At 43.4% G+C, this 13,881-nt stretch overlaps 2 protein-coding genes across 4 annotated transcripts in view; one reads left to right on the top strand and one right to left on the bottom strand.

The window, feature by feature from the left end:
• Positions 1–10,429, bottom strand: part of RSRC1 (arginine and serine rich coiled-coil 1) — a 161,742-nt gene extending 151,313 nt beyond the window's left edge. Inside the window, exons 1-2 of one of the 3 annotated variants that reach the window (XM_081862751.1) lie at positions 10,303–10,429; positions 6,257–6,447 (exon numbers count right to left, since the gene is read on the bottom strand). In XM_081862751.1, the coding sequence (XP_081718877.1) occupies positions 6,257–6,438 (182 nt within the window). In that variant the 5' untranslated portion in view covers positions 6,439–6,447; positions 10,303–10,429. Of the gene's footprint in view, positions 1–6,256; positions 6,448–10,074; positions 10,227–10,302 lie in introns of those variants that run through there. The other 2 variants (XM_081862749.1, XM_081862750.1) reach the window with 2 other exon arrangements.
• Positions 10,430–12,721: 2,292 nt separating this feature from the next.
• SHOX2 (SHOX homeobox 2) overlaps positions 12,722–13,881 on the top strand; it is a gene marked incomplete at its 5' end in the record, with an annotated part of 15,939 nt that continues 14,779 nt past the window's right edge. Inside the window, 1 exon segment of the mRNA XM_081863573.1 lies at positions 12,722–12,800. Within this exon segment, the coding sequence (XP_081719699.1) occupies positions 12,722–12,800 (79 nt within the window).

Raw genomic sequence — 13,881 nt, 5'->3', positions numbered from 1 at the left:
CATGCAAATGTTCCCCACGCTCCTCCCAGGGCTGGAAAAGGGTTAGTTTAACCTCTGGTTTGCTAGTAAAACTGAATTATTGTGTTGTGAAATGATGCAAGTCCAAAAAGTGTGTCACCAACATGAAAAGTTGGGAAAGCTCTGTTGTAGCTGATTCTGAGTTTGTACGTTCCTGCACAGCTGTGGAGCAGAAGCTAGTGGAAAGTCACTCCCGGGATATGATGATGGGAGAGACATGTTTTCAGGCAAGGTCAGTTTATATGGGGGTGCTGAGGTTTCCCACCAAGTGGGGCTACTTTTGAGTCCTCCAATCCTGAGTCTCCTTCTTTTGCCTTTTGTTTCTTGGTGGATACTCAATGCAGTATTCAGTAAAGTAGTGCCATTACTACAAGGACTTTCAGCTGAGCAACAGCTCTCTCCAATCACCCACTCACTTCCACCCCTGAAGAAGAAAAAATAGGTTCAAGAAGGAAAAAGGAAATTCCCAGGCCACTTAATATGATTTATCTCTATAGGCATAACTGCCATAAATATTCCGTAAGTCCTAAAAGCTTACAGGCCCTGGATAGGTTGGGGGTGGGGAGGAACTTACTTACTTACTTAATTTAAAAAACTGAATACTCCTGCAAACCTACAGAATTTTCTGAGTATGTGGAAACCACTATCTTATTTGGAGTGGCCCTGTTTTGCTTCCAAACTGGCAGAGGCTCAATCACCCAATTTCATTACAGTGGTACCTCGGGTTAAGAACTTAATTCGTTCTGGAGGTCCGTTCTTAACCTGAAACTGTTCTTAACCTGAAGCACCACTTTAGCTAATGGGGCCTCCCGCTGCCGCCGCGCCACCAGAGCACAATTTCTGTTCTCATCCAAAACAAAGTTCTTAACCCAAGGTACTATTTCTGGGTTAGCGGAGTCTGTAACCTGAAGCGTCTGTAACCTGAAGCATCTGTAACCCGAGGTACCACTGTATTTAAAAGAATGATATTCAAACAATTAGCTAATTGTACATCATCTGACTGGAAGCTTGGTTAATCAACATGGAAGCTGGAGTTAGATTCTGCAAGACATACTTTGCAAACGATATGTCTTATGGCAGGGTGTTCTAAAATGTTCTCAATGGCTTACTCTGTTTAAGGACATATTTATCTTTATCTGTGAAGAACTGGAATTTATTTACTAAATGAAAAGGGAACAGTTGCTTTTATCAATCACCATAATTTAATTCTTCAAAGATCAAGCAGAATCCAGCATAACCTTGAGATTTTATATTATCTTAACAGCCAGGGGTGCATCCTACACTGAGGTCAAGACAGAGGTGCTAGCCAAATCCTCAAAGCAAATACTTAGATCTTTCTGGATTCAAATAAGCCAGCTGGTTCTCATCCAGCCTCCAGGGTTTCTTCAAGCTTGGTGTTATCTGTCAGATAGTCATATCTGCAGTGTAAGAGAGATATTCATAAAGCTGCGTGTCATCTGCATAATGTTGGCATTGCAGTTGATATTATCCCACTATGTCCCTTTAGGGGATACATGTCAATATTAAAAACAGGACCTAGAAAAACAAATGTGAAGGCATTTTACCTATCAGAACTTTTCTGAAGAAAATATTTAACTATCACCTTTGATTAACTATAAAGAAATTAACCAGATTTATTCAATTTTATTCTACCATAAGATCCAGATATAGTTACAACATTACGTTGTCATCTAAAATTCTGAACAGGCAATTTTATCTTCTATAAAATAATGTCTGATATCCTTGTCTGGTCATTTCTCCTTGATTTACTTTGCCAACATAGGTGAAAAATGTACTGTCTGAAAACTGGGAGGCAATAGACTGTGTTGGGAAAACCTACAATATTTTACATGGGAGAGAATCTCTAAATTATATTTTTAAAAATATCACCCATCTAGTGCCCATGCATAGCTTACAACAATTTAAAGTCACAATACAAGAAAACTATATTAAAATAACAATGATATAGCAATAAAAAGACATGAAATACATTAAATATTCATTTACAAGCTACAATGGCAGAATCACAGGTATAAATGACCTGTGAAATAGCTCAGTAGGTAGAGCATAAGACTCTTAATCTCAGGATTCTGGGTTCTAGCCTGCATTGCAGGCAGTTGATGAACCTTGTGGTCCCTTCCAATTCTATGATTCTATGAATCCATTCTATGAGTTCTTACTTAGCAGACAAAAGCTTGTCAGAATAAAAATGTATTTTACCAGCTGATGAAAGACAATCAGAGAGGAGGCCAGCCATGCTTCATGAACAAAGGAAATACTGGTGGAGCCACTATAGAAACCCTGTCTCCCATTCTCATCAACTATTATTATTATTTATTATTTATTTAATTTCTATACCACCCTATACCCGAAGGTCACAACCCTACGTGGAACACAGAAAAGGGCCTCTCCTTAATTTTAGGAAGTGGACAGAATGACATGGAAGGAGGCAATTCCTCAGCTATCCTGGGCCTAAGCCCTGAAGTACCGTAAATTGGCAGTGAGCACAGATGTTGCACAATAGTCCCATGGATGCGTGTCCACATCTTTGCTGCTGCTTTCTGGACCCACTGCAGCTAGCTTCCCAAAGACTCTTCACAGGGTGGACCCATGCATAGCACATTGCCCAATCACAATGTAACAAGCTGGATTTAAAGCTGTATCCAGGAATATTCAACTGCAAATGTGATTTTTCAATGGGACTACACCCGCATCCAAAACTCATTTAATCCCTACTACAGATTCTGTCTTCCTCCTGACCAGGAGCACGTCTGTCTTGTCTACATTGTGCCACAGTTTGTCAGCCCTCATTCAGCCCATGACCTCCTCCAGGCACCCAGTCAGAACCACAGAAGCTTTCTCAAGAACTAGACAAAATAGTGAAAAGGAGCCACTGTCATCCAATAACAATGCACTCCAAACCCTCAGGCAGCAGGCTGAGTTAAGGGTAGCATAGGAGAACAAAACTGCTTTACCCAGCTCATGGAAGACATCAATGGCCAGTACAATGGTACCTCGGGTTACGTACGCTTCAGGTTACAGACTCTGCTAACCCAAAAATAGTACCTCGGGTTAAGAACTTTGCTTCAGGATGACAACAGAAATCGTGCTTGGGCGGCGCGGCGGCAGCAGGAGGCCCCACTGGCTAAAGTGGTGCTTCAGGTTAAGAACAGTTTCATGTTAAGAACGGACCTCCGGAACGAATTAAGTTCTTAACCCGAGGTACCACTGTAGTCTGATCCTCACACTCATCTCAGAGCTATTCGTGGGTCTAACAGTCAATACAAATTACGGAAAGGCTTTCATTTCATTTCTTTTTTTCAAAAAGGAACCTACCTGTTTGTTAAGTCTGGCACCAGAGGTCCTTCTCTAAATATCCCTGCCAATCTGTAGGCTTTCTTAATAATAATTACTATTATTTAAATGCCGCCACTTGACTGGGTTGCCCGGAGAGCCATGTTTTAGAACGTTTCCCCCAAAAAAGATTGCCCAGGATTTGTAATTCAATGTTGCTACGATAACTGCTTTTGTTTTGATGTTTTTGATCTGTTTTATATTTGTTTTATTGTTCTCTTTTGTAGGCTATCTTGGAAACCTGGATTAATAAAATTATGCTGTTAAAAAAATAATTTTAAATCAGCTGGTGTTGGTCCACTGTGCTTCATTAAGTCCAGGGTCAATGCACCAGTCTACCAGGAGAATTTGGAGCACTTCATGCTTCCTTCTGTAAACGAGCTTTATGGGGATGCTGACTTCATTTTCCAGCAGGTCTTTGGCACCTGCCCACACTGCCAAAAGTACCAAAACCTGGTTCAATGGCCATGGGATTATTGTGCTTGATTGGCCAGCAAACTCGCCTGACCTGAACCCCATAGAGAATCTATGGGGCATTGCCAAGAGACATGAGACCGAGCAATACAGAAGAGTTGAAGGTTGCTATTGAAGCTTCCTGGTCTTCCATAACACCTCAGCAGTGCCACAGGCTGATAGCATCCATGACACAGAACTGAGGCAGTAATTGATGCAAAGGGGGCCCAAACCAAGTACTGAGTACATATGCATGCTTCTACTTCTCAGAGGTCCAATACTGCTCTATTTGCAGTCCTTGTTTTGCTGATTTCATTTAATATTCTATTTTCTGAGATTGTTAATTTGGGGTTTTCATCAGCTGAAATCACCACAATTATAACAAATAAAGGCTTGACATATCTTACTTTGCATGTCATGAGTCTATCTCATATATTAGTTTCACCTTTTAAGTTGAATTACTGAAATAAATGAACTTTTCCACGATATTCTAATTTTACGAGTTTCACCTGTAGGTGTCTATATGTTGCCTCCTTGATCAGAAACAGCATGTCTCCAAATACTGTTTCTTGGGCCACGGCAAACATGCCTTGTACTCAACATGCCATAGGCATCCAGTTAGCCATGGCTGAAAACAGAATACAGTGGTGCCTCGCAAGACGAAATTAATCCGTTCCGTGAGGCTCTTCGTATAGCGGTTTTTTCGTCTTGCGAAGCAAGCCCATTGACAGCTTAGCGGATTAGCGCTATTAGCGGTTTAGCGGCTTTTAGCGGATCAGCTGATAAGCGGCTTATCAGCAGATCAGCTGATAAGCGGCTTAGGGCTTAGGAAAAGGGGGGGAAGGGGGGGAAACCCGCAGGAACTCGCAAGACATTTTCGTCTTGCGAAGCAAGCCCATAGGGAAATTCGTTTTGCGAAGCGCCTCCAAAACGGAAAACCCTTTAGTCTAGCGTGTTTTCCGTCTTGCGAGGCGTTCGTCTTGCGGGGCACCACTGTACTGAACTAGGCCTTTGACAAATCCAACAAGACTCTTCTTATGTTCTTATAATCCACGTGTTAGAAATTTTCTAACATGTTAGTAGTATTCTGGTAAAATTAGATCCTAGAGTTATATTATTGAATATTTAGACAAGCAAGCTTCTCTTTCATTCCATCTACTGGTTTTGGATTTGTTAAAAATGCCACACACACCCCAAAATTGCTAGATATTGGAACAAGTTTCTGTTCATCTAGCAAAGAATGCTTTATCAACATTCTTGAAACTGCCAAGTTGAATGGACAGATTATGTGCAAAGGAAAAAAAGGATATGTCCATCAATTCTATTTTCTGAGAAATAGACACTACTGTCTACTGGAAAACACATAATAATTTTCTACTTTTGGACTGAGAAACTTTCTTGTAAATATTTGTTTCTTTTCAACTAAAATTTAAAAAGAAACATCAAACGCCGTAAGAGTGACTGTTAATGATATTACTTTCAGCAAGAAGTAAGCTTTCTTTCATTGCCATTATATTTTTACTGAAATTTCAGTAATGTAGAAGTTTTATTTTTTACCAGTAATATGGTAGTTCCTCAATACCAAATACAAACTTACAAAGTGATTACTATTATACAGATAAGGAAAGGAATCACCCTAGATAAAAAGCAGGTAGATGCTGTTTATATGTCCAGAAATGTATACTAACCAGAGAGCAATCAATAAGGGGACTAAATTTCTGATCCTCTCCTTCCACATAACCCAGTGGCGTATCCAAATTCAACCACATACGCCTGTAATCCAGTTTGTTTGGACACAGCTGAAGCAGCATCCTATGCAAGCCAAATGGGGCAGAGCCAACCTGCATTACCCACTTTGCATTGAAAATCTGGTTGATTGTTAATGTTGCCCCCCAATATATGGAATGCAGCACTGCACCCATGCAATAATCCAAAATGACTTCAGTGCACATTGGATGATGTGCAAGAAGTAACCAGCAGCTCTACCTTCCTCTCCACTAGTGCCTCAATCCAAAAGGTTTTACCAGTTGGAGCAGAGCACTCATACAGTAGCCCTGGATGAACACCAAAGAAAGGGGGGTATTTTGTTTCTTTGTGCCTTTGCTGGATCTTTATGCCACAACCTACAGGCAACAACCGATTTACATGGGGTTACATTCATGACCCCCACCCCACCCTGTGCATTAGCACAGTGCACATAAGCTCTCCCCATCCCATCCCATCCCACCCCCTTTTCGAGCCACTTGTGGGTTGTCGCTAAGCATGCATGCATGGTCGCATGTCAATTGGACACACGTAAATTGGTCATTGCCTGTATATGCCATTATCTACAGCAGAATGTTGGATCAAGCTGCAAATTATGCCTGCTAAATATTTTAAGCAGCCTTTTCTACAAACACTTTCAAAACCCAATACAAATTAATTCATTTACCTCTTTTCATATGAATGTGAACGAAACTGGAGATCTCGAGACCGTGACCTTGACTTCCTTCCTGATTTTTTACGGCTGTAAGTTCTGCTATCAGAAGAACTGCTTGAAGATGACCTCCTACGGTGTTTCTTTTTTCTTTTGCTTCTGCTCTCTTCCTCAGTGTCTGATGAGCGGCGACCCATTTTAACAAGCTATTTTTTTAAAAAGACAAAAGAACTGTAAACATCAGATGAAATATTAAACATTATCATAGAAAGCCTGCTGTACCCTTACCAATCTCCATACACCAGTATTCAGTTTAGACCCAAATCCTAACAACATTATCTAATACAGTGGTACCTCTAAATGTGAACAGGATCCATTCCGGAGTCCCATTCGCACCCTGAAGAGAACGCAACCCGCGTCTGCGGGTCACGATTCTCCACTTCTGCGCATGCGCGTGATGTCATTTAAAGCGTCTGCTCATGTGCAAGCGGCGAATCCCGGAAGCAATGCATTCTGTCACTTCCAGGTCACCTCGGAGTGCAACCCGAAAACGCTCAACCTGAAGCAACTTTAACCCGAGGTATGACTGTACCACTGCTAGGTAGTTGCTATTTACTTGGGCCTGCTCTCTTGTAACACCTTTTCCAAAGCTACAAACAACAATCCTGATCATATTTACTTTTATCACTGAAAGAGAGCTTGCTTCCAAGTAACTGTCCTTAGGACTGAGAACTGGGAACTCCCAAGTATGTGAAGCAAATTTCATTTTTTCCTTGGGGAAGATGGGGAAAAGCTTTCACCCTAACAAATGGATGTTGTCTTGGAAGTCCTAATATGTTCAAGCACTTATTCCCAGGTACTTATGCCTAGGATTCCAGCTTAAAGCTATTACCTCCATTAAGGTTTAGTGCCATTATGATGAACATAAACAAGGCAAGAAACTTGGCTTTACACTCAGTAAAAATTGAAGAATGGACCAAGGAGGACTAAAGAGGACATTTTTCTAAGGGTCTAACCTTCTGGAATGAAGGAAAGTGTTTGGAAGAAGAGAAACTAATACAGTATACAATACTAAAACAAGAATCGCCAACTTAGAAGATACATGTCACAAATAGCACAGGCAGCTTAGCTTTATTCAACTTGTGAACCTATGTACATTTACCTGGAAGTAAATTATTATTATTATTACTAATAATTTATTTATTACTAATAATAACAACAATAACCTACCCTTCAGCCTTAAGTCCAATGGCAGGTTATAACAACTTAAAATATAACGTTAGGAACAATTAAAAAACTTACAAAAGAATAAAATCACAAAAAGGTGGATCTTAAAAATATACATCTCAGATGCCAAAGGCCAAAGAGGTACATCTTCAGCATTCAGTGAAAACTACATACTGTAGCTGCTAGGTGCACCTCTGTGGGGAGAGAGTTCTACAACTCAGGAGCCACCACCACCAGGGTGGCAGAACCACCAAGAGCACTTTGAATTTGAACCATAAATGAACTGACAATCAGTGCAGCTCTTTTAAAACAGGGCTTATATGTAATCTAAATGAAACCCCATTGACCTCAACCAGAATCTCTTCCAAATAATCATGAATAAAACTACGCCATCTAAGAGGAGCAGATCACAAGCCTGCTTAAGACATAAGAGTCAGGTCTTCATAGTTGCCTGCCACTCCCACACTATGATCCTGCCTAATCCACGGTTCATTAGGTGGAGGAGGGACTACATATTTATTGGTGCTGTCTCATATATTAGATTTCAAATACACTTGGCAGAATGTTGGACACCATCGCCTTAATACTACAGGCTGAAGAGTACAGAAAACACATCAACTCACGTTTCCTGCTGGAAACAGAACATCCTACAGTAGCGGTCAGCAACTGGAGGATCACGGTTAATTTTTCCTCAAATATACTGCCAAATTAGGAACAAAAAATAGAAGTGGCATCTGACAATAGCAAGCCACACACGGTTGGGAGGTGAAGCTGCAGCATCCTTCACCCCACCAAGTAATCCTCTTCCAATAAATTGACTTGCCACGCAGGAAACTGGTGCAACAAGGCAAGTGGGGGGGTGCGAGACATGACACAAGTGTAAAGAAAACCATGCGTGGTGTGATGAAAGCAGAGAGGGAGCCGTTCTCTCACGTCTCCCTCTGGTTGAGACCATCCACTGGAGCTGAATGTCAGAACAGGCCAAACAAAGAAGAGCTACTTCTTTCGCGCAACACCTAAGTCATAGGGAAGTCACTCCCCAAAGTTGTAGTGAGACCACCATCTTGGGAGGGCTTTGAAAGAGCACAGACTTTCATGCATGGAGGATGAGGCTATCAATAGCTACAGTAGGCTCCTGGATCCTACTCAGGGAGGCAGTATGTCTGAGTTGTGCACTTGGGAATCACAAGTGCAGAGGGTGGATCCTGCTCGCAGGCTTCGCACAGGCAACTTGGCTGTCCACTCTAAGAACAGGATGCTGGGCTAGATGGGCTTTTTTCTGATCCAGCTGCATTCTTCTTCTGTTGCTCTCTTTCAACATGACAGAGTGCTGGGTGAGACACGGGGGCACCCACTTCAGGGGGGGGGCTTTTGGCACATAGATTGCCAGGGCCCTAAGACGTCTGCCCAGGGCAGGCGTCCTCAAACTCAGACCTCCAGATGTTTTGAGACTACAATTCCCATCATTCCTGACCACTGGTCCTGCTAGCTAGGGATCAAGGGAGTGATTGAGGCTGAATTCTGACAAGACAGAAGTACTGTTCTTGGGGGACATGGGGCGGGCTGGTGTGGGGGACTCTCTGATCCTGAATGGGTAACTGTGCCCCTGAAGGACCAGGTGCACAGTCTGGGAGTCATTTTGGACTCACAGCTGTCCATGGAGGCGCAGGTTAATTCTGTGCCCAGGGCAGCTGTTTACCAGCTCCATCTGGTATGCAGGCTGAGACACTAACTGCCCGCAGACTGTCTTGCCAAAATGGTGCATGCTCTAGTTATAGACTACTGCAATGTGCTCTACGTGGGGTTCCTTTGAAGGGGACTCGGAAACTGCAATTAATCCAGAATGCAGCAGCTAGACTGGTGACTGGGGGTGGCTGCCGAGACCACATTACACCGGTCTTGAAAGACCTACACTGGCTCCCAGTACATTTCCGAGCACAATTCAAAGTGTTGGTGCTGACCTTTAAAGGCCTAAATGGCCTCGGTCCAGTATATCTGAAGGAGCGTCTCCACCCTCATCATCCAGCCCAGACACTGAGGTCCAGCGCCGGGGGCCTTCTGGCGGTTCCCTCATTGTGAGAAGTGAGGTTACAGGGAACCAGGCAGAGGGCCTTCTCTGTAGTGGCGCCTGCCCTGTGGAACGCCCTCCCAGCAGATGTCAAGGCAATAAACAACTATTTTACTTTTAAAAGACAACCGTTTAGGGAAGTTTTTAACGTCTGACGCTGTATTGTTTTTAATATTCGGTTGGAATCCGCCCAGAGTGGCTGGGGAAACCCAGCCAGATGGGCGGGGTATAAACAATAAATTATTATTATATAATTATTATTATTATTGTAGGCCAAAAACATCTGGAGGACCGAGTTTGAGGAAGCCTGGCCCAGGGTCTTAGTCTTAAAAGCTGTTCGGGAGAGGCGTTTTCAGAGAGAGGCACTTCCGTCCCCGCCATACTTCTAATTCCGAGAGGCCGGAGGAAAGGCGAGAGCCAAAGCCCACAGGAGCACCGTCGCAGGCGACGCCAAACTGACGAGAGCGAGACCTCCCCTCGCTCAAGCCAGCAGGGGACGGGGAGCCTGGCGCGCCGCCTACGCCAAAGATCCACGCACCGAGGCCTAAGGAAAGCGCGCGCCGCTTCCGGCGACAGAGACGGCAAGGCCGGCGAGGCTTGTCACGCAGGCGCCTGCCAACTAGGCCGCAGCGGTTCCCTCCGGCCCAACCCGCTCCGACACCCACCCCCCACCTGGACATTGCTCTCCTTTCGGTCCCCGAGGCCTAAGGCCCAACGGGGCCGACGCAACCATAGCAACCGGGGCCACCGGCGCGAGCCCATTTACCTCCGAAGCCGGCGCGCCCGCCGAAGGCCGCTGAGCTTCCGTAGTTTCAGCTTCGGCGCCTCCTTCCGCCGCTCAGGCCTGACTAGACGATCCACGGAGCTCATCTATTCACGCAGCCCAGCCGATGAGCGCCGAATGCATCGATTAGAAAAGCCACCTTTTTCCCTCTTCCTCTCCATCCCACCCCCATCTAGTAGGCTGGCTAGCTAGCTAGCTCGCTATTCGGCGTTCTTCTTCCTCTTTCTTTGCTTTTCCTTATTTAAGCAACATTGCTGACCGCATAAACAAATCTAATTAATCGGTCCTCGTAGGGATATTTTTTCCCCTTTTTAAAAAATAAATAAATAATGACAATAATCCGGGTGCGAGTTGTCATTCATGCCCTTTCTTTATTCCATACCTTCTCCCTCCACCCCCACACCCGCCTCCTCCCCAGGAAAGAAAGCAGCGTGGGAGGGGGGGGACCCGGAATAAATCACAGAATTCTGTCTGTATAAGGTGCGCTGTGATTAAAACTACAGTGATTTATCTGCAAATTGCTTTTAAAAAAAAAAAAAAACACCCTGCAATTTTCCTTCCTTGGAAATGATGGGCTTTCTAAGGTTAGGTGCAAATTAGTTTCCCAGTTGAGACTATTTAAGGGTTGTGATGGTTGCGGGAGGAGGGGAGTTTAGACGCCCCGTTGGAGGAGGATGTAAGAATAAAATTTATCGTTTTTCATTTAAGCTAAGAGTAATTAAAGAAGCTCGCTCTTTCCTGGAATTCATGCTACATTGACATATATATTTTTTCCCCTCGACTCTCTGAGAAAACCATTTCCTTTCTTTGCTGTAAAGACGAGACGCTTTTGTCTGACAGGGGTAAAAGTAGCCGCTGTTTGCTTTCCTCTGGGTGGCTTCTGGGTGGTGGGTCAAGAAGAATAGGCCCCGGTCTTCAAACTGTAGTGCGGCAGCGCTACATTTATTCACAGGGAGCTGAAATGCTGTGGTCAATGGGGCAAAGGAGTTTTGGATTTTTTTTAGATGGGAGATCAGAACATAATCTCACAAGGAAACTTTATGCATTCACGCATATGCTTAAATTTCAGGCATCCGGGCTTAAACTTTGATTCAAAGCAACAAATCCTTTTTTTCCCCCAGACTTCAGCTGCGATCCTAAATGTACTTGCTTCTACAGTTCATGCTCGTGGTTCCAAGTGGTGGTTTGGATTATATCAGAGCAAACCCACTGCTTTCGGCAAAAGTAAATGTTGTGTCCGGAATTTCTTACACCTCCTGAGCTTATTTCACGCAAATTTGCTGGTGTTAACAATTCAGCAGTCCAGCTGGTGGGTTGTCGAGACGCTTAACTTGCTTACAGTTATACCAAGCTTACGGTGCAATCCTATACATGTCTCCTCAGAAGTAAGGGCTATTGAGTTTAATGGAACTTACTCCAAGGTAAGTATGTATAGGATTGCTTGCGCCCTAAATCAGATATCTAGCTCTGATAATTCTGGCATATATAGGCTATTCTATGCAAACTTTCCGGGGATCATGCTTTCCAGTGGAAAGTATAGTCATCATGCATAGGAGTGAAAAATACCGTGAGTATATATTTAATTTACACGTTTCTGGATTCCACAGGGTGATGCCTAATCATGCTTCTCTATCCTATAATCAAATTCCACAGGAAACATCCACTTTACTTGTGTCTTGCCCTTTTTATTATTTTTAAAATCTCTGTTTTTTGTGTATATCGATGGTATTGAAAAGTGGAATCCACGTGGGGATGTTAAAAATTTGCATAAAACTGAATTTTGCTATTTAAAAAGGGAGGCCCAGCCAATTAATTATCTGAAAAAGATTGGTCTCCGAAAGTTTAGCACTCGATGTCTCCAGTATCGGGAGATGCTGTGGAAGTTTCATTGAAAACAGTGGGGATTGTTTTGAAGTGATGTATTATTCACTTGAATGTTGTTAGCCATTTGTCAATTCTTTTTCCATTAGAATAATTGTGTATGCTTCTTTTAGCTTTTCGGCCATAAGCAATTCCCTCCTAGGCGATAGAACATAACAGTACACATTTCCGTGGCTTCCCTGCAAGTAGCACTTTCGCCTGTCGGAGCACCCAGTCTGTATCCTAACAGGCTTAATAGGAACAACCACAAAACAGAGAGTAAAGAAGAGGTTCACGTAATTTTCCTACAAATTATTTAAAAGTTCACCATTTGCCGGAACTACATGCAAAAGAAATCACATATTTTAAGCACCTTTTGAGAAGCACCCTTTTCCGTAACATATGGGGAAAGGGATTCAGTTTTATTTTATTTTTAATTAACTCATAATCCGGACTTGGAATAGTTTCCAGAACCACTCTGTCCAAGGTGTAAAGTCTGCGCCCCCCCCCCGAAAGCGTTCAATTCAAATATCTGGACATAATGAGATTAAAGAAAGAAGAGAACAAACTAGCAATACATATTCCAACCTCGAGTTTAAAAAGACGCTCCCATTTTCCAGGTGAGAAAATGGAAAGAGGCGGTTGTTTTCAAACTACATTTGGACAAGTGCACTTTGCAGCGCGACTGTCAAACTATTTACTCAGAAGGAAGGCCCACTACCCCCCCCCCCAAAAAAAGTCTAAAGTGTGAGCTCAAGCTTTCAAGTCAGTTCTGTTAATTCGGATACCAACTTCTCAAACCTGTTTTGCAATCCTGTCCTTTTACTGAGATCACACAAGCGCCACTGAGTTCAGTGGAACTTAACTCCCAAGCGAATGTGCATCGGATTGCAACCTAAGAGTTTCCCAGGTCCTGAAGAAGAGACTGGAGAGATTTTCCCAAATCATTTATGTATCTCAGATCATATACGAATCCATGTATTTTAGTTGTTGTTGTTGTTTGGAGAGTATTGATAATCCACCCCAGAGAGGAAATTACCAAAAACCCCAAAAACAACATGAAGAATAGAAACCTAAAGCAAAATGCAGCAACAGTAATCTAATTCACGGCAAAATCACAACAGAAGCTTTAATCTCTCGGCATTTTACAGGAACGGTTTCCCCTCTCTCCATATAACCCGAGCGCACCTCCAGGCTAAACTGATCTGATTGCTGCGTATCTTCCCGGAGCTGTCAGCCTCCCTTCGCATTTCCAAAAGGATGGCTGAATCCACCGCCCCCAAACCCCCAATAAAGCAGAAAAGGTCTGGGGAATTTTTACCGGCAAAATTCCCTGAAATGGGGAGCCCCCGGCGCCTTGAGCGCTCCCAGCGTCCCAGGAATTAGCCAGAGACCTCACTTAGTACCATAGTGCAGGCAGGAATGGGAAGGAGACCAATATGTGTGTATATATACATCGCAAAGCCTTTGGCAATTTATTCAGAATTATACTCCGTTTCAAATCAGTGTTAAGTCTAGGATCGACGTGTAGGAAATGCAGACTGAGGGAGTGAGTGAGTGACAAGACATCCAAGGGACAAACACAGGCTGGGACAATTCTGATGGAGTTCACCTCTCTCCTGCTGTCTCTCCTCCCTCCCCGCAACCCTAAACGGGTCTCAATCGTACAGGGTTTAATTCAGGCTGTGGTTCTGGCTAGAA

Source organism: Podarcis erhardii (assembly GCF_964252035.2).
Source record: "Podarcis erhardii genome assembly, chromosome: 5".
NCBI lineage: Eukaryota > Metazoa > Chordata > Lepidosauria > Squamata > Lacertidae > Podarcis > Podarcis erhardii.
This window is presented reverse-complemented; position numbering and strand designations above follow the sequence as displayed.